The sequence below is a fragment of the Saimiri boliviensis genome, chromosome 2 (genome assembly GCF_048565385.1).
Source record: "Saimiri boliviensis isolate mSaiBol1 chromosome 2, mSaiBol1.pri, whole genome shotgun sequence".
Classification (NCBI taxonomy): Eukaryota; Metazoa; Chordata; class Mammalia; order Primates; family Cebidae; genus Saimiri; species Saimiri boliviensis.
In genome coordinates, this window is record NC_133450.1 from 4734016 (window position 1) to 4751764 (window position 17749).

Below are 17749 nucleotides of genomic sequence, written 5' to 3' on the forward strand. Positions count from 1 at the left end.
TGGGAGGCTGAGGCGGGTGGATCACGAGGTCGAGAGATCGAGACCATCCTGGTCAACATGGTGAAACCCCGTCTCTACTAAAGATACAAAAAATTAGCTGGGCATGGTGGCACGTGCCTGTAATCCCAGCTACTCAGGAGGCTGAGGCAGGAGAATTGCCTGAGCCCAGGAGGCGGAGGTTGCGGTGAGCCGAGATCGTGCCATTGCACTCCAGCCTGGGTAACAAGAGCGAAACTCCGTCTCAAAAAAAAAAAAAAAAAAAAAAAAGAAATGGTATACACAGAAACTTATGCGTTAGGTATATTTTACCACAATTTTTAAAATACAAAAACAGCCCGGGTGTGATGGCTCACACATGTAATCCCAGCACCTTGGGAGGCCAAGGCGGGCAGATCACGAAGTCAGGAGTTCAAGACTAGTCTGGCCAATATAGTGAAGCCCCCTCTCTACTAAAAATACAAAAAATTAGCCGGGTGTGGTGGTGCGTGCCTGTAATCCCAGCTACTTGGGAGGCTGAGGCAGGAGAATTGCTTGAACCCAGGAGGCGGAGGTTGCGGTGGGCAGAGGTCGTCCCATTGCATTCCAGCCCTGGCTACAGTGCGGGACTCCGTCTCAAAAAACAAAAACAAACAAAAAACAAACTCAAAGTGCTTAATAAAGTACCTGGCACATGAGAAGTGCTCATAAATGTTAGCTAGCATTGCTAAGTAATATTACTCTTAGTTGCAATAATGCTAACAAAAGTTGCTGTAATACGGTTTCCGCCGTGCTTTCATGAAGCGGAGCAAAAGGGCCTGGAAGGCAGCAGATCGAGAAACCCAAGTGGTTCCTTTGGGGGTGGGGGTGGGGGTGGGCAGGAAAGGCCTGGCAAGAGAAGGGTTCGGGAGGCTTCCGTAAGCAGAAAGCAGGTAAGCTGGAAGGCCTTGGCAAAGATACCTCTTCAGCGCGGGCCCCAGGTGTCCCCTCGGATCTGCGAAGTCGGTTTTGGTTTTGCAGCGATGGGACATGCCCCTGGCTCCAGACCTGCGCCAACAGGGCCACCGCCTCCATCCACCCTAAGTTGTGGTCCGGCACCTGAGGCAGCAGCGTCGAGGCTCCATGGTGGGCGGCAGGGCCCAGTCCCGGAGGCCACAGACCCTTCTTGCCCAACTGCTCAGTGGGGAACCGCAATCCAGCGAGACCCCCCAACTCCTCCGGGTCCCCTTTTCTACTGTCTTACCCTCCCTCCCTGCCCCAGCCGAGACGGTCAGGACCCCTGTGTCTAGTCTTCCCGCTTTGGGTCACTCTCTAGGGTACTTGACCAAGTCCTTCGTTAGAACCTCTCTCTTCCGCCCTCTCCCCATCCCAGCAAACCAACAAAGCTTAACCCCATCATTCCATAACCCAGTAATACCTCTGCAGGGCTGTGGCCGGGGCTGGGCTGGCGGCCTTCAGAGGGGGTGTCGGGGGGAGGCATGGTGGGCGCGTGGGGCCGGGCGGGGTCCTGCTGGGGCCCCGGAGATCGGGCGGGTGCAGGCTCCTGCTGCATGGACCCCAGCTTAGTTTCGATTCTCGGTTTCGATCTTGGAGGGCGGGAGGAAACGTGAAAGGGAGACGTGAGCCAGTTGGCAGAGCCCCTAGGGCGGTCGGAAAGGGGAGGTGCCCGTTCAGGGCCCGCCTCTGGAGAGGAAGTGAGACAGAAGCTGGGGGCGGTTCTAGGGGCTGAGAGGCAGACGGTGGGTTTTAAAGACACGCCCAGAGCGGGAAGAGGGGAGAGGCTCGGGGGCCGCAGACCCACACCTGACTTACGGTAAAGCGGGAGAGGCAGGGCGGAGCTGCAGGGGGCAGCGTCGCCCCCGGCTTTGATCCGTTCATCAGTTCACACTGGCACTGCCTCTTGCCACCTCCTGCTGGGAGCTGGGCGCCCAGAGCTGAGTCACACGCGCGGCCCCTGCTTTCAAAGAGCCCTAGATGTAATGGAAGAGCAGGCCTGCAAACGGAGACATTCTGGAAAGGAGAGCCGTGAACTGGGGCCTGAAAAAGCAGTGGGAATTCCCCAGGGATTCAGGGTTGTAGGTGGGGGGGTACAGGCGACACTTGAAACAGAAAGGATAGGCCGGGTGCGGTGGCTCATGCCTGTAATCTCAGCACTTTGGGAGGCTGAGGCAGGCGGATCACCAGAGGTCACGAGTTCGAGACCAGCCTCGCCAACATGGAGAAACTCCGTCTCTACTAAAAATTAAAAAATAGTGGAGTGTGGTGGCACACGCCTGTAGTCCCAGCTACTCGGGAAGCTGAGGCAGGAGAATCGCTGGAGCCCAGGAGGTGGAGGTTGCAGTAAACTGAGATTGCATCACTGCACTCCAAGCTGGGCAACAGAGTGAGACTCCATCTCACAAAAAAAAAAAAAAAAAAAAAAAAAAAAAAAAAAAGAAAGAAAGAAAGAAAGAAAAGAAAAATAAACAGAAACAGAAAGGATACCTCTGGCAAAAGGCGTGGAAGTTTGAAACACAAACACCTGTTTGGGAACTAGTTTTGGTCATTTTCAGATTTAAGAGAGAATTCATGAGAAATGATGCCCAAGGAGTGTGCTGAGACAAGATCTTAGCTAAGGAGATTGGACCAGGTCGGTGAGTGATGGGAAGTTGGTGAGGGATTTCGAACCAGGGAATAACACGATCATCGGTGCATGCTGGGACAGTCATTCTGACAACCTAGGGGCAAGTGGCCTGTGGACAGTGGCTGTGGGATGCAGAGGAGGGACTTGAGCCAAAGACCCTAGGAAGCCAGTGACTGGAGGTCAGGGAGCAGGGATGCCTTGAGTGACAGCTGGAAAGGCTGGTGGATCTGAGGTGGTGGGGGCAAGAGGGAGGGGGAGAGCTGGAGAGCAGGTATGAAGAGGGCAAAGGGAGAGCCAGCTAGGTCTTGACCAATGGAAAAACATGCCAGACTCCCAGCTGGTAAGGCGAAAAGAGCAGAGCTCCAGGTGACCTCACTGGGCCACTGCCCCTGGCCTCAAACTTAAATCATCACAACCACTGTGCTGGCCCCTGTGTACCCATTCTGTGCTCTGCTCCAACTTAGAAATAGACTAGAAAGGATGGTAATAGGGCCTGGCTCTTGCAAAGCTTATAGTCTGTAGGGTGGAGGGCAGGGGTTGGGGGGGACTGTACAGACCCAACTTCCCAGGGACTGTAAGAGGCCTCAGGAGCCTGCCCTTCCCTCCAGCTTGGTCAGTACTCCCAGGCCTTTAGAGAACCAGTCCATTAAAGCCAAATATGGTGGGCTACCATCTGCACAAGGGACCTGGAAGTGAGCTCTGGCAGGATCGGGCTGCAGAAGCCCGAGGTGGTTGGCTGAGGAGGCAGGGCTGGGGAAGCTTTATTCATTTCTTTGCTTGCTTTGGAAGATAGCTTGCTCCCAGACTGCTCAGTGTCCTGTTGGAAGTGAATACTTCTCAGAGTAAATTCGCAATTTGCATTCGGGTCTTCTCGAGCCCTGGAGAGGCAAGTTAATTCCAGGTACCCGGATCAAGGGGCCTGCGTGTTTCTGGATGCAGGACTGCGGGGCTCGCCTTCGTGGTGCTCTGGGGCCCCTGTCCTCATGTAGCTCTGTGCTATCCCCTTCTTCCTTACTCCCCCATGCTCCCCCAGGTCTGCATGAGAAATTTCTTTCTTTTTGTGCCAAAGTTCAGGCCTTCCTGGTCCACCTTGGTCACAGTGACTCTATGCCAGGTGCTGCTTGCTGGGCAGTGGGTTCACAAAGACGAATAATTTGCAGACCATGTCCCAGAGAAAGCCGAAGTCCAGATATGGCATGCCCTGCCTCCAGTGTGAGAGAAGGAGTGCTGAGAAGGTTGATACAGCATGTCCTTGATCCTGGAGAAGATTCGCTTCCTGAAAACCCTGATGAGATCTTGCTCTCTCGCCCCGGCTGCAGTGCAGTGGTGCCATCATACCTCACTGCAGCCTCAAACTCCTGGGCTCAAGCGATCCTCCCGTCTCAGCTTCCCAAGTAGCTGGGACCACAGGCAGGGCACCACCACGCCAGGCTAATTTAAAAAAATGTTTAGTAGAGATAGGATCTCACTATATTGCTCAGGCTGGTCCTGAATTCCTGGCCTCAAGCGATCTTCCTGCCTGAGTCTCCCAGACTGATGGATTATAGGCATGCGCCACCGCGCCCAGCTTCCCCTCCAGCTTTTCTAAGGCTGGGTAGAAGAGGCAAGGAGGCGGTGACTCCAGCGGGCTCCCGGGAACGCCGACCACACCCCTTAGTCCTCGGCCGCAGTTCGGTCCTCCCAGCGCAGGGGGCGCCGTGCGACGGCGGGAGCGGGCCCCTGCCGCCCTCCTCCTCCTCCTGCGCCCGCGCCGCCGCCGCTGGCTGCGCGGGGGAAGCCGGAAGCAGCAGCCAGCAGGGCGGGGCCGCCTGGGGCCCGCTGGTCAGGGCGGGCGCCGAGCGGAGGAGCGGGGCGTGTTCCCTGTCAAGAGCCATGCTCGGGAGGTCTGGGTACCGGGCGCTGCCCCTGGGGGATTTTGACCGTTTCCAGCAGTCGAGCTTCGGCTTTCTGGGCTCGCAGAAGGGCTGCTTGTCCCCGGAGCGGGGCGGCGTGGGGACGGGGGCGGGTGAGTGGCCGCCCGGCAATCCCCAGGCCTGAATCTCTGCCTCTGTGGAGTCGGCCGGCCCGGCGCCGCCGCACCCTACGTGGGGGGACTGAGAAAGGGATAAGATGTGGAGACGGGGCTGGATCGGGCGCCAGGTGCTAGCGCCGATCCGCCCTCCCGAAGGTCACGGGGCTGTGGCCCCAGAGCCAGCCAGCGTTGCGCCCATCTTCCAAAACGTCACCTCCCCGCGCTTCTCCTCGGCTCTTACCAGCCCTTTAGGCCTGGGAAGACGTTTCAGCTTCCTGTTGGGCATACAAGAAACAGGTCTAGGTAGAGGAGGCCACCAGCACCCTAAAGGCACCTGCTGCACAGAAATGGAAGAATTTTCACCCTAGGGTGCACCTCTAGAAGCCTGGGAACTAGACATCTACTGGATGTGCAGGCCAAAAAGACAGGTCCTCAGCTGCCTGTTGGATCTGCCCAGCTTCTGTCTTGTCCTCAAAGTCTTCTGTGGCTCCTTTGGCCCAAGGCCAGATCCCATGCTGCTCAGCTTGACCACCTAACCTTGGATTTGATCCCTCCCTGGCCTTCCTGTTCTGACAGCTGTCCCTACTCAGAACTCTTTTCAGAGGCCTGATGGATCAGAGCCAGGCACCAAGTGGAGCCTCAGTGCTCTGGGGCTTAGCCCAGAGGGCAGGGCTTCCTGGAAGAATGGAGGAGAGGCTCTTGACTGCTTCCTGTCCAGGGTTGGGAGAAGGAAAGCAGCAGATAACCTCATCCCAGATTCTGGAGCTGTCTCAGCTTCACTCCCATCCCCTGCTCCTGGTTCTCCAGGGGCCAGGACAATTGGCTTGGATAAACCTCACCTTTCTAGCCCCGCCCCCTCCCAACAATTTGCTTGAATTGAAATGGGCATTTTTTTTTTTAATGGTCATTAAGGCATTAAAATAGGGTGAGGAATTGAAAAAAAAATAATCTTATTCCTCATCTGTGGCTCCTGTTGATGAGCCATTCATGCTTTATCCCTGTAGGCTGAGGCATCTTCATGACTCCTGGAAAACACACTTCTGGGGCTGATGCTATAGGAGGAATGTGTTTTGCCAGCAGCATTCAGTGGATGTTTACAGATGCTCAGGTGCTCCTGGCTCCTTGCCAGGTATGGATAGGCAATGTCAATCAAACAAGAGGATTGACCCCTCCCCAGTCCAGTGAGGAGAGCATCATCACATGGACTGGATTCTGAGACTGAATGGCTGTTGCCTAGCAAGAGAATAAGGCCTTGTGAGGGTTGTTGGACTTGGGACAGATGAGTGTGGATGAATGGGAGGAGGGAACAGACCCTAACTCACACCTGCCCAAAGGTATGGGGATATTAGACAAGGAGCCAAATGGAGAACCCTGAGAAGGAAGGAGCCTCTGGAAGGGAAGGTGCGCGTGAGGACATTTGCCCACGTTCACTCTACTTGCAGCTGTTCCGGCAGGTCCAGTTGACCACCTTTGCTCTCACCGCAGATGCACCCCAGAGCTGGCCCTCCTGCCTCTGTCATGGCCTCATCAGTTTCCTGGGGTTCTTGCTGCTGCTGGTCACCTTCCCCATTTCTGGCTGGTTTGCCCTGAAGGTAAGGCTGGCTGGGTCAGCCCCCAGGGTGGTTGGGCCACACTAAGAGAGAAATTTGCGTATCCTCTGCCCCCTTTCCCTAAATAGTATTACCCCTTTGTGAAATGGGCTTGTCAAGGATCATTAATTCCCATTGTTAAGGCGAGGAAACTAAGGCTTGGGCTTGTCTAAAGTCACACTGGGAGCCAACAGCGGGTAGAAACAAGTTCCAAATTCCTAAGTCCTGGCATCTGGACACTGGCTTTAAGGTGCACATAGATGTCTTTGCCAGATCATCTTCTCTTTGGGTTAGACTAACTTGGAAATGAAAACACCCAACTTATTAGCCCAGCAGGTAATGCATCATAGGAATTCAGGCCTCATTTTCAACAAGGGGTGGTGCAGTGGGAAAAGGAAGAATTGTGGAGTTGCAGTTCAGCATCACACGTGAAAGCCGTGGGGAAGGGGGAGGCCCAAGGAGGCCTTGCCCTTTGGCCCTAGGCAACAGTCCCCTTCTCTAGACAGCCTCTGGGTTTGGTGTGGTCTGCAAGGGAGTCCTTAAATGGCCCTAGATCCTAGTTCTAAAACTGCTACGGAAAGAAATGCTGTGTGACCCTGGGAAGGTTGCTTTGCCTCTCTGGGCCTTCATTTCTCAATTTGGACATCACTACTTCTTTAAGAGGTCCAGGGACCTAAAGTTCACAAAGTCCTTTGCCTCAGGGTGTTATTAGGGCAGCCTAGGCTTTTCTCCTAAATAATCCAAGGACTGACAGTTTGCTGGTGTGAGTCATGTTTAGCTTCAGACCACAGACATGAAAAGTTTCTCTAAGGATCAAGTCAATACAGTGCAGTGGTTAAGACACATGGCCCTAGCCAGGCGCGGTGGCTCATGCCTGTAATCCCAGCACTTTGGGAGGCCGAGGCGGGTGGATCACTAGGTCAAGGGATCGAAGCCATCCTGGTCAACATAGTGAAACCCGGTCTCTACTAAAATACAAAAATTAGCTGGGCATGGTGGCGCGTGCCTGTAATCCCAGCTACTCAGGAGGCTGAGGCAGGAGAATTGCCTGAACCCAGGAGGCGGAGGTTGCGGTGAGCCGAGATCGCGCCATTGCACTCCAGCCTGGGTAACAAGAGCGAAACTCCGTCTCAAAAAAAAAAAAAAAAAAAAAAAAAAAGACACATGGCCTTTGGAGTTATTCAGAGCTACATTCAAATCTTCCCAATTTCACTTAGGGGCTACGTGATTTTTGAGCAAGTCACTTAGCCTCTGTGGGCTTTCGTCTAAAAACAGAGCTAGGGATCCCTAACTGTGACCCGGGTGAGGAGGAGCGAAGGGAGGAAGGACGTAGGCAGATGACATTGGCCGGCCTGGGCTGACCGTTTTCAGCCCTTTCCCTTCCGTCGTGGACAGATCGTGCCCACCTACGAGCGGATGATCGTGTTCCGCCTGGGCCGGATCCGCACCCCCCAGGGACCTGGCATGGTGCTGCTCTTGCCCTTCATTGACTCCTTTCAGAGGGTGGATCTGAGGACTCGAGCCTTCAGCGTCCCTCCCTGCAAGGTGAGGAGCTTCTCAGCTGCCTTGAGAGGAATCGGGGACCTGTCCAGAATGTCTCGTGGTGCCACCAAAAATTGATGGAGGGGAGTGGGACATCCTGGCTTCATACACCTAATCCTACATACTTGGGGACACCATTTGCCCTTGAGGAGCTAGCCGCCAAGCATGCGGGTCAAGCTGGCCCTCGTGGGCCTGACCTCCCTGCACCCCAGCCCCTTGAGTGTCTCTCTCTCATGGTCTCCCCCAACAGCTGGCCTCTAAGGATGGGGCTGTGCTGTCCGTGGGAGCCGATGTCCAGTTTCGCATCTGGGACCCGGTGCTGTCGGTGATGACTGTGAAAGACCTGAACACAGCCACACGCATGACGGCACAGAACGCCATGACCAAGGCCCTGCTCAAGAAGCCGCTGCGGGAGATCCAGATGGAGAAGCTCAAGATCAGCGAGCAGCTTCTGGTAGGCAACGCCTCACAAGACGGAGCTCGGGCAATGGCACCGACCCGGCGCCACCTGCTGGGTCACTTTGAGCAAAGCATCAGACTGCTCCGGGCCTCAGTTTACCATATGTCCCAACTGTATAACCACCTTTGAAGAGCCAGTGTCTGGGTGGGGCTATGAGTTGAGGAATGGCAGGTGGGCAGAGACCATAGTGATCTTGGGCAAACATGTCCCTGAGAAGAGGAAGTGGCCCCGGCAGAAATTCTTGGGGCTCTGCCCCTGACTGCTGAGGCTTTATCCTTCGCTACTCTGCCGTGATGGTGCTGGCCTCTGCAGCAGCTCCCATTCTGGGCCTGACTCATGGGGCAGGCAGGTGGGTGGAGGAGCAGGGATCCTCCCAGCCCGGTTACCTGCTGGGGAATTCCGTGCTCACCTTGCAGCATGTGCCTTCTTGTGATTTGGGTTTCCTTGTTTGGAACAGAACAAAGGCACATGAGGACATTTGGATCCCTTTCCTGCCTCTTCTCCATGTGTGTACTGGAGTTTGCCTGAAATCTCTTCTGCTGAGTTGGGGTAGAAATACACATGCAGGCCACGTCCCTGCAGTCACACTCAGCTTGTGCCTTCCCCTGTGTCCTGATAGCGGCACATAGGTGACGTTTCTCCCCTTCCTCTTGGCTCTGCTTTGCCCTGGGGAATTGAGGTTAGAGGATAGGCAGGGGAGTGGGATACATGCCAGTCCTGGAGAGCCCACTGCAGGCAGCGAGCTGAAACCCCTGAGGAAATGCTATCTGAGATCCTAACAGTAGCTCCCATGTGCATAGCAGTTTATGGTTTACAGAGTCCTTTTGTCTGGCCCAGCATGTCTGAGCTTCAGACTTTTGTTGCAAGTTTGTATTACTGTTTGATTTTGGAGGGAGGAAGCTAAGGCTAACAAATAATTTGACTTGCCTCTGAGAGCTGCGGTCAAGGGCAGAGCTGAGCCAGGGCCAGACCACCTGCCTGCATCCCACCTGTCCCCTCAGTCCAGTGTCTGGCCTGACACAACTCAGGTAGCAAGTGGATAACAACTTTGACTCATCAAACCATGTCCCGTGTTAATTCACCTTTAGGAAGAGAAAGTTGGTCTCGGTCTTGTTGCACATGGCTTTGGTATGAAAGTGGCAGTTTGGGGAAGTCAGTCCCACACCAGGATGTGAGTCATTTAGGGCGCATTTCCCAGACTGAGTGGGCACCTGGTAGAGTGAGATCTATGGCTGTGGCTGAGACAGAACTCAGGGAGTCCGGCACACTGCCCTCGGGCCCTGACTGAGGCGTACACTTGCTCACATGCCCCTTTTTGCCTGATTTTCTTCTACAGAGTCCCCACCTCTCACCTGCTGGACCCTCCTTAGCCAGTCACCCACTCTTTCCCCGCCAGTGCTCCCAGCCAGCTGCCTCACGCCTTCCCTGCCCTCCTCCAGCCCCCACCCCTGCCCGTTGCTCTCTGCAGCAGGCCTTGCCTCCTAACGCTCAGGAGAAGACTCTAGGATAAGCGTCTTTCTGCTTCCTCCAGTTTCACCCTGCAAACCCCCCTGCCTCTGTGCTGCTTTCCTGCCTCCTTGCCTGGCTGCCTCCAGTCTCTGAGGCTCATCCCTGCACTGCACAGTGCTCTGGGTCCCCTGCTCTCCCAGGATGCCCTCCCTCCACTCCATGCACTCTCTCTCTCTGTCACTTCTCCTTTCTGTGTAGAAATGTGCCCTCCCTTTGCCCCAGGCCCCTCTATCTCCCATTCTCTGTCTCCCCTTTTCTTCTGCAATACTTTCATCCATGCCCCCAATCCCTGCCCCACATCCTTCATCTAGGCTTTCCTGGGCTCCCCGGCAGCACTGGCCAACATCACAGTGGCCTCTCACATGCCAGCCCAGTGCGCACCTCTCAGCCCTTCCCTTGCACCACCTGGTGGCAGCGTTTGACATGGTGGACCCAGGCCCAGCCCCCAGAATCCCCTGCATTTCCTCCTTCCCTGTCACCCCTGGTTACTGCCGTTTGTTCTCCTGCCCTGTAGTTTCCAGGGTTTCATCACTGGCCTTTTCTCATCTGTGACCTCCCTGGAAGAGCTCATCTGCCTGGGCTGTCTGCTGCCTGTGGACGCTCTTTATTCACAATGCCCTGGCCTAGCCCTGAAGCTCCTGGACCCTGGGCCATTCCTCCAGCTGCCTAGTAGACAGTTGACTGCCCCACCTCAAGCTTACAGTAGTTTTGTTTAAAAAAAAAAACAGTTGCCATCCCTCCCCACCCCCGTGTGTCCTCTAGTGAAGGCCACACTCATCCATTAGGGAGCCTGACTCCTCCCACTTCCGCCCCCTCTCATATCATTGCATGTCTAGGCACCCCCTACCTGGTGCTCGCACTTCCCTAGTGCCCTGGTGTGGCTCAGTAGAGTTGACAGGGGTGTGCCTGCCTCAGTGGATCTCGGCTTCCTAGCTCCCCTCCGCCTTCACCCGCTCAGCATCATTTCTTGGCTGTATTTTGAAAGGATGTCCTCTGTGGTCTCTGTCCTTCCCCTCCGCCCCCTGCAATCCAGCATCCACAGCAGCCAGGAGGATCTTGCCTGAAAGCAAGTCTGCTCTGTCACCTGCCTGCTCAAACTTCTCTCTGGGGCTCTTCGTTGCCTCAGAATAAATCCAAGTAAGCAGGAACACCCCACCTCTGACCCCTCAGCTGTCTCCAGTCCCCCAGCCAACACACGAGGGTCCCACCAAATGGAACTCTGCTTCCTCACAGCTCCACGAACATGCCAGGTTTTCTTGTCTGCGGTTTTGCACATGCTGTTCCTGTTGCCTGTAAGGGTCCTCCTCCACCTGAGGACCCCCTCCTGCTAGCACCACCCTCCTCTGCTGGGGGCTTACCATGGGCCTTGCTTCTGTCTTGGCACTTACCACAGCTGAGTGGTCATTGCCCTCTGCCTGTGTTCCCAGGCTGGGAGGTCTCAAGGGTGGTGTGGTGTCTCCATGTCCATGCACGGCCACACAGTCTGCCCAAAGGAGGTACTCAGGAAGAGTTTGTTGAATGAATTGCGTTTCTCCCCACACTGTCCTCCAGCTGGAGATCAACGATGTGACCAGGGCCTGGGGGCTGGAGGTGGACCGTGTGGAACTGGCAGTGGAGGCCGTGCTGCAGCCGCCCCAGGACAGCCCAGCCGGGCCCAACCTGGACAGCGCCCTCCAGCAGCTGGCCCTGCACTTCCTGGGAGGAGGCATGAACTCAGTGGCAGGAGGTACCCCATCCCCGGGGCCAGGTGAGGATCCCTGGTGAGGAGGGTGGGTGTACTTTGCAGCTTGGGGCACCCTAACCCAGCAGCTCTGTGCAGTACACACCCTGCACAGATGTTCAGCTCACGCTGACCACAGCCAGGGCAGTGAGAGGAGGCCAGGTGTCTGAGTGTGGAGGAGGCGACAGCACCAGAAGGGCAGCTGGACAGTTTTATGCGAGGCACGGTGGCTCACACCTGTAATCCCAGCACTTTGGGAGGACAAGGAAGGCGGATCACAAGGTCAGGAGTTCGAGATGAGCCTGGCCAAGATGGTGAAACCCTGTCTCTACTAAAGATACAAAAATTAGCTGGGCATGGTGGCAGCCACCTGTAGTCCCAGCTACTCAGGAGGCTGAGGCAGGAGAATTGCTTGAACCTGGGAAGTGGGGGTTGCAGTGAGCCAAGATCACACCACTGCACTCTAGCCTGGGTGACAGAGTGAGACTTCATCTCAAAAAAAAAAAAAAATAGTTTTGTATCTGAGTCTGGAGTAGTTTAGAAACTGGGCTTGGGGTTTAGGCTGAAAGCTCAGGGGCACCTTTCTAGCAGAGGAGGACGTTGAACAGAAGCCTGAAGGGAACGTAAGAGGAAACCTCCACAAAAGGTGTGGAGGATGCAGTGAGTGGTCCTGACCTTGGCAGCGCGATGACCACCTCTCTGCCTCCTTCCCCAACCCTGTTGGCCACCTCCAGCAGACACCATGGAGATGGTGAGTGAAGTTGAGCCGCCTGCCCCTCGAGCTGGTTCCGGGCCCAGTCTGAAGCAGCCTGTGGTGGAGGGGCTGCTGACTGCTCTACAGCCCTTCCTGTCTGAGGCCCTGGTCAGCCAAGTCCGGGCCTGCTACCAGTTCAATGTCGTCCTGCCCAGCGGCACCCAGAGCGCCTACTTCCTAGACCTCACTACAGGTGCAGCTGCCCTCCCTGCCCCTCCTTCCCATCCAAGTTGCCAGGTTGCTTGTTACCCACCCCCATGGTGCTCTGTAGACTGTCCCCTGCTCCTGCCAATCATTTGGGGTGAACCCATGGCAGGCAGGGGCTCTGACACCATTTCCAGGCAGTGACTGTCTGTGTCCTGGTCTCCCTGCCATCTGCAGGACAACGCAGCCAGGCTTCCAACACCAAGAAGCCTGCCCATGTTACAGGTGCTGCCTGCCAGGCCCTAAGCCAGGCATCACCTCACCTTCTTCTCACCATGAGCCTATGTTATAGGAATTTCAGCATCTCTAAAGGGATCAGCATTATCACAGATTTGGAAACTGAGGTTCCAGGAGTTTGCACAGCCAGTAAGACTCAAACTCAGAGTATTAGAACCTGAACTCTTGACCAGTACACTCCTCCCAATGGGAAATGCCAGCCCCTCTCTCCCCCAATAGCTCTCCTTCATGCTCCCCCGTCCCCCTACTGACACTTGGCTTTCTTTTCCCCCACAGGACGAGGAAGGGTGGGACACGGGGTGCCCGATGGCATCCCTGATGTGGTGGTGGAGTTGGCTGAGGCAGACCTACAAGCCCTGCTGTGCAGGGAGCTGCGGCCCCTGGGGGCCTACATGAGTGGACGGCTGAAGGTGACGGGCGACCTGGCCGTGGCCATGAAGCTGGAGGCTGTGCTCAGGGCCCTGAAGTAGCAGCCTTGGCTGACTTTCCATAGCCCAGTCCCAAGCCTGGCACCAAGCCCGAGGGGCATCTTGGAGATGTTCATCTGGACCACGGAGAGTTGAGGCCCTCACAAGTTTCAGGCCCAGCCAAGAGCACAGGGATGGAGGCTGGGAGAAGCTGGAGGCTGGGGGAGGCTGGAGGCTGGGGGAGGCTGAGTCCTGCTGCCCTGCACGTCTGCCCTACAGTGGTTCTCTGGACAAGCCTTTGCCCATCCTGGTCCCCGGCTGAGTGCCCAGCCCTGAGCTGGGTGCACGGTGTGATGCCAGGAGGAGAGCCAGACCGCCCTGCCCTGCCCTGCCCTGCCCTGCCCTGCCCTGCCCTGCCAGCTCCCTGACTGGAGAGGCAGGACACACAGAAACAGCCTGACAGCAGCTGGTCTGGTCCTTGTGTGAGGGATCAAGCACGTGGCCCAGGCTCTAAGCTCTGGGGGAGTTGGAGAGGGAGGGGAACAGGAGGGAAGGCAGTCTCCAAGAAGAGGTCACTGCGGTGGAGTTATCTGGGGATCCTGGCCGGCCCACCTTCCTGGCTGCAGTCCAGGCCCAGACTGGTGGGAGCGGGCACAGGAAGGAGAAGAGCCTGCTGTTCCCCTGCCACTGCTCCCAAAGACGTCTGACTCATAGGCCAGCTCCATCCTGCATGCCTGGTGAGCTGGGGTCCAGGGCAGCATGAAGGAGAGCCCTGCATTCTGTGCTTCTTACCAGAGGTTTGCAAGCCTCAGACAAATAAATGTGGTGTTTACAATGTATAGAAGAGAAGCCAAGTGGGGGTCCTGGGAGCATGAGGTGGCCTAGGAGGGTCCACAGGGTCCCTGCTTCCAGCCCAGGCAGGGATCGACATCCTGGTGGCTGACACAGACCCTCACAATATTTGAAGTTCTTCCTCCTGAGTGTCTCAAAGTCCCTGCAAGCAGGGGTGGGTCTGGGTGGGGAGTTCTCTGTCCCTCTTTGTAGTGGAGTACGGGTTCAGCAGGACAGGAAGGCATGAGTGTGCCAGAACTGGTCCTGCAAACACTGAGGGTCAGGTTGGGGGGGCGCATGTCTCATTCAAGAGGAGTTGGGGCCACTGCCAGCTGCCCTTCCTAGTACACTCTGTCGCTGCTTCTCCACTGAATAACAGGAAGGAAACAGTCATTGAGGCCTGGCCCCAGGCCCAGGCCAGCCCTGCTTTCTGCTCCAGTACTCCAGCCCAAAACCCCGGCCCCAGAGAAGGGGACATCTGACTTCTCCAGTCCTAAGAAAGGAATCTTACTCCCTGGAGAGGCTTCTGGGAAAAACAAAACCATAAAAACAGAGCCTTCCCTTAAGAGCAGCCCCCAGCCTGTCCTCTGGCACCGCATCTTCCCTCTCCCCGCAGGGGTCTCTCCCCTTCCTGGGTGCCTGGCTTTGTCTTATTTGCTCTCTGCCCCTGCCTTTGCCAGACACTGCCTTGTCCCTCATCCTAGACGTCCTCCACCTTGCCTGAGGCACCTCCCTAAAGCCCAGCACAGACTCCTCTGTCACTGCCATGGCCATTGAGGGGCGGGTTTCCAGGGCCCCTTCCTAGAGTCGCAGCCTGCTGCCCCTGCCGCTTCCCCCTTGCCCTCTCGGAGGCCTCTCTTGGGCCCCCGCAGGGCTTTCTAGCTGAGTCTATACGTTCCAAAGCCTGCCTTCCAGTCCCTGCAGCCACCCTTTGAGACCCAATGATACCTGTCCTCTATGCCCTTGACCAGCTCTCTGCACCCGTTCTGCACTGTGCGTTCCTGCTCCTTGACTATACGTCGCCTTCCCTGCTGGACTGGGAGCTTCCCACATCAGCGTTCATCTGTGGATTCCTTCCATCGCTGTTACACTGTGTGAAGGGCTGCCCAGAAGACCCCAGGCAGCTTCACAATGAAAGCTGACACTGCCCCTTGGCTGGGTTGGGGCTGGGGGGAAGGGGAGACAGGAAAAATAAGATCACAACTTAGGGGAAACCCAAGCTCATCTTTCCTTTGTGGGCGTGGGAAGATCGACATAACGTTTAGAGAAAACCGAAACTTTTCTTTGTAGGTGGAGAGTAAGGCCTGCCCCAGCCATTAATCCTTGGCCAGCACTCCAGAAACGGGGGCCCACGGGCTATGGCCCCTGGGCTACGGAGGGACTTAGCAGGCCTTGCAGTCCACAGGGGAGGGAGGACAAGGGCCACCTAAAGGGTCGGTGTGAGGAGGGAGGAGGAGGGTGTGTGTCAATCAGAGAAGGCTTCCCTGAGGAGGGGACATCACCCACACTCCAGCTACCAGCTAGGTGGACAATGAGAAAAGATGGGGAAAATCATTCAGCAGAGGGGAAGTCGCTGCAAGGGCACAGCTGGAAGGGGCAGCCAGGCAACTGGGCTTCCGGGAACTAGAACCGGGAGTACGAGACAGGTTGTGTGCGGGCCATTTGGGGGGCCGTGTATAGAAATAGTAACCATTACTGTGTGCCAAATATGTCCTGATACTGGACTATTATGTATTATGTTTTTTCAAGATAACCTGGTGCATAATGGTAATATTTATAGTATGCTGGTTAATATAAATATACAATGTGTTATTCTGATGTTATTTGAAAGTATGTTTTTTTTTTATTTTTGAGATGAGTCTTACTCTGTCACCTAGGTTGGAGTGCAGTGGCATGATCTCAGCTCACTGCAACCTCCACCTCCCGGGTTCAAGCAATTTTCCTGCCTCAGACACCTGAGTAGCTGGGATGACAAGCACACACCACCACACATGGCTAATTTTTTGTATTTTTAGTAGAGATGGGATTTCGCCATGTTGGCCAGGCTGGTCTGGAACTCCTGACCTCAAGTGATCTGCCTGCCTAGGCCTTCCCAAAGTGCTGGGATTATATGCATGAGGCATGATATCTGGCCTTATTTTTAACTATTAAAAAAAATTTATTTTGAGACAGTCTTGGTCTATCACCCAGGCTGGAGTGCAGTGGCATGATCATAGCTCACTGCAGCCTCGAACTCTGAGGTTCAAGCAATCCTCCTGCCTCAGCTTCCCAAGTAGCTGGGACCACAGGTGTGTGCCACCACAACCGGCTAATTTGTAAAATCTCTTTTATAGAGATGAGGGTGTTTCCCCTTGCTGTGCAGGCTGATCTTGAACTCCCAGGCTCACAGGATCCTCCCACCACAGCCTCCCAAAGTGCTGGGATTACAGGTGTGAGCCACTGTACCCAGCCAGTATTTAAAATTTGATTGGCTGAATATTTAAAAAGATAAGAAAGCATATTATGAAAATTGTCCTTCCATACATATTTCCCATGCCTTCCCCCACCCCCTGTGACTAGTTTCTCCATAATTCTTCCAGGAGATTTGTTTTGTTTTGCTTTTTTAACATATACAAGAAAATCCACCTATATATCCTCTGGGTTTTTGTTTTTCCTGTTGTTATACAAATGGCAACATAGAAACACAATGTTGCTTTTTCCCCTTAACATCACCCATTCAGGATCTTTCCCGGCTACCAGAGGCAGCCTTTCGCTGTTCTTTCTTGTAGGTACATAGGATTCCACAGTATGGATGCATCTTAATTTATTCAACCTGTCCTGGACTGATAGACATTTAGATTATTTCTTGTGTTTTGCTATTTTAAACACTTTTGCAATGAATAATCTTTAACATGTGCTATTTGTGGCAGAGTTTATCTATAAGATAAAATCCTAGACATGGAATTGCTGGATCAAAGCATTTATAATTTAGTAAATATTGCCAAAATACCCTCTCTGGGGATTAGACCAATTTACACTCCCATCGTCAGTGGTGTTTTTTTTTTTTTTTTTCTCATAGACGTGCCAATACACTGTGTTATTATACTTTTAGATTTTTGGACATTCTGGAAAGTAAAAATTTGTATTTCAGTGTAATTTTTGTGCTTATTGATCAATTTTTTTTTTTTTTTTTTTTTTTTTTTTTTTTTTTTTTTAGACAGAGTCTCACTCTGTCACCCAGGCTGGAGTGCATGCAGTGCAGTGATCATGGCTCACTGCAGCCTCAACCTCCCAGGCTTAAGCGATCACCACACCTAGCTCTTTTTTTTTTTTTTTTTTTTTTTTTTTTTTTTTTTTTTGAGAGACAGCGTCTTAGCGTCTTCTCAAGCTGGTCTCTAACTCCTGGCCTCAAGCGATCATCCCACCTCTGCCCCACAAAGTGCTAGGATTACAGGCATAAGCCACCTAGCCCAGCCTGTTTGTTGCCCAATTGTTCATTGCTTTGTAAGACTTGGATTTCTAGCCCCAGCAAAGAACAGGGTCAGGTTTTGTCGTTCCTGTTTTCTGTCTTTCCCTAACATTGACATATTTTTAAGGTATAATTTACATATGATAAACACCCTTTTAAAAGGTATCATTTGGCTGGCTCAGGCCTGTAATTCCAGAACTTTGGGAAGCTGAAGCAGATGGATCACCTGAGGTCAGGAGTTTGAGACCAGCCTGACCAATATGGTGAAACCCCGTCTCTACCAAAAATACAAAATTTAGCAGGGCTTGGTGGCGCACGCCTGTAGTCCCAGCTACTCAGAAGGCTGAGACAGGAGAATTGCTTGAACCCAGGAGGCAGAGGTTGCAGTGAGTTGAGATCATGCCATTGCACTCCAGCCTGTGTGACAGAGCGGGACTC

The 17749-nt window shown here is 54.3% G+C and overlaps 2 protein-coding genes across 24 annotated transcripts in view; one reads left to right on the plus strand and one right to left on the minus strand.

Moving 5' to 3' along the window:
• PML (PML nuclear body scaffold) overlaps nt 1-1649 on the minus strand; it is a 54580-nt gene extending 52931 nt beyond the window's left edge. For 14 of the 16 annotated variants that reach the window (XM_074392677.1, XM_010332030.2, XM_074392679.1 and 11 more), the window contains exon 1: nt 1394-1615. In XM_074392677.1, the coding sequence (XP_074248778.1) occupies nt 1394-1528 (135 nt within the window). In that variant the 5' untranslated portion in view covers nt 1529-1615. Of the gene's footprint in view, nt 1-936; nt 1204-1393 lie in introns of those variants that run through there. The other 2 variants (XM_074392680.1, XM_039468672.2) reach the window with 2 other exon arrangements.
• Nucleotides 886-15681, plus strand: STOML1 (stomatin like 1). Of its 8 annotated transcripts, none has more exons than XM_074392684.1 (7): nt 886-908; nt 6096-6202; nt 7595-7744; nt 7992-8195; nt 11262-11457; nt 12165-12377; nt 12902-15681. In XM_074392684.1, exons 3-7 carry the CDS (start codon nt 7616-7618, stop codon nt 13093-13095), a joined length of 936 nt encoding a protein of 311 aa, XP_074248785.1. In that variant the 5' UTR covers nt 886-908; nt 6096-6202; nt 7595-7615; the 3' UTR covers nt 13096-15681. The 8 variants fall into 8 exon arrangements, with proteins under 8 accessions (XP_074248785.1, XP_010330326.1, XP_010330327.1 ...); XM_010332024.2 differs by lacking the exon at nt 886-908 and adding an exon at nt 1710-1789; XM_010332025.2 differs by lacking the exon at nt 886-908 and adding an exon at nt 4372-4482.
• Nucleotides 15682-17749: the final 2068 nt, after the last annotated feature.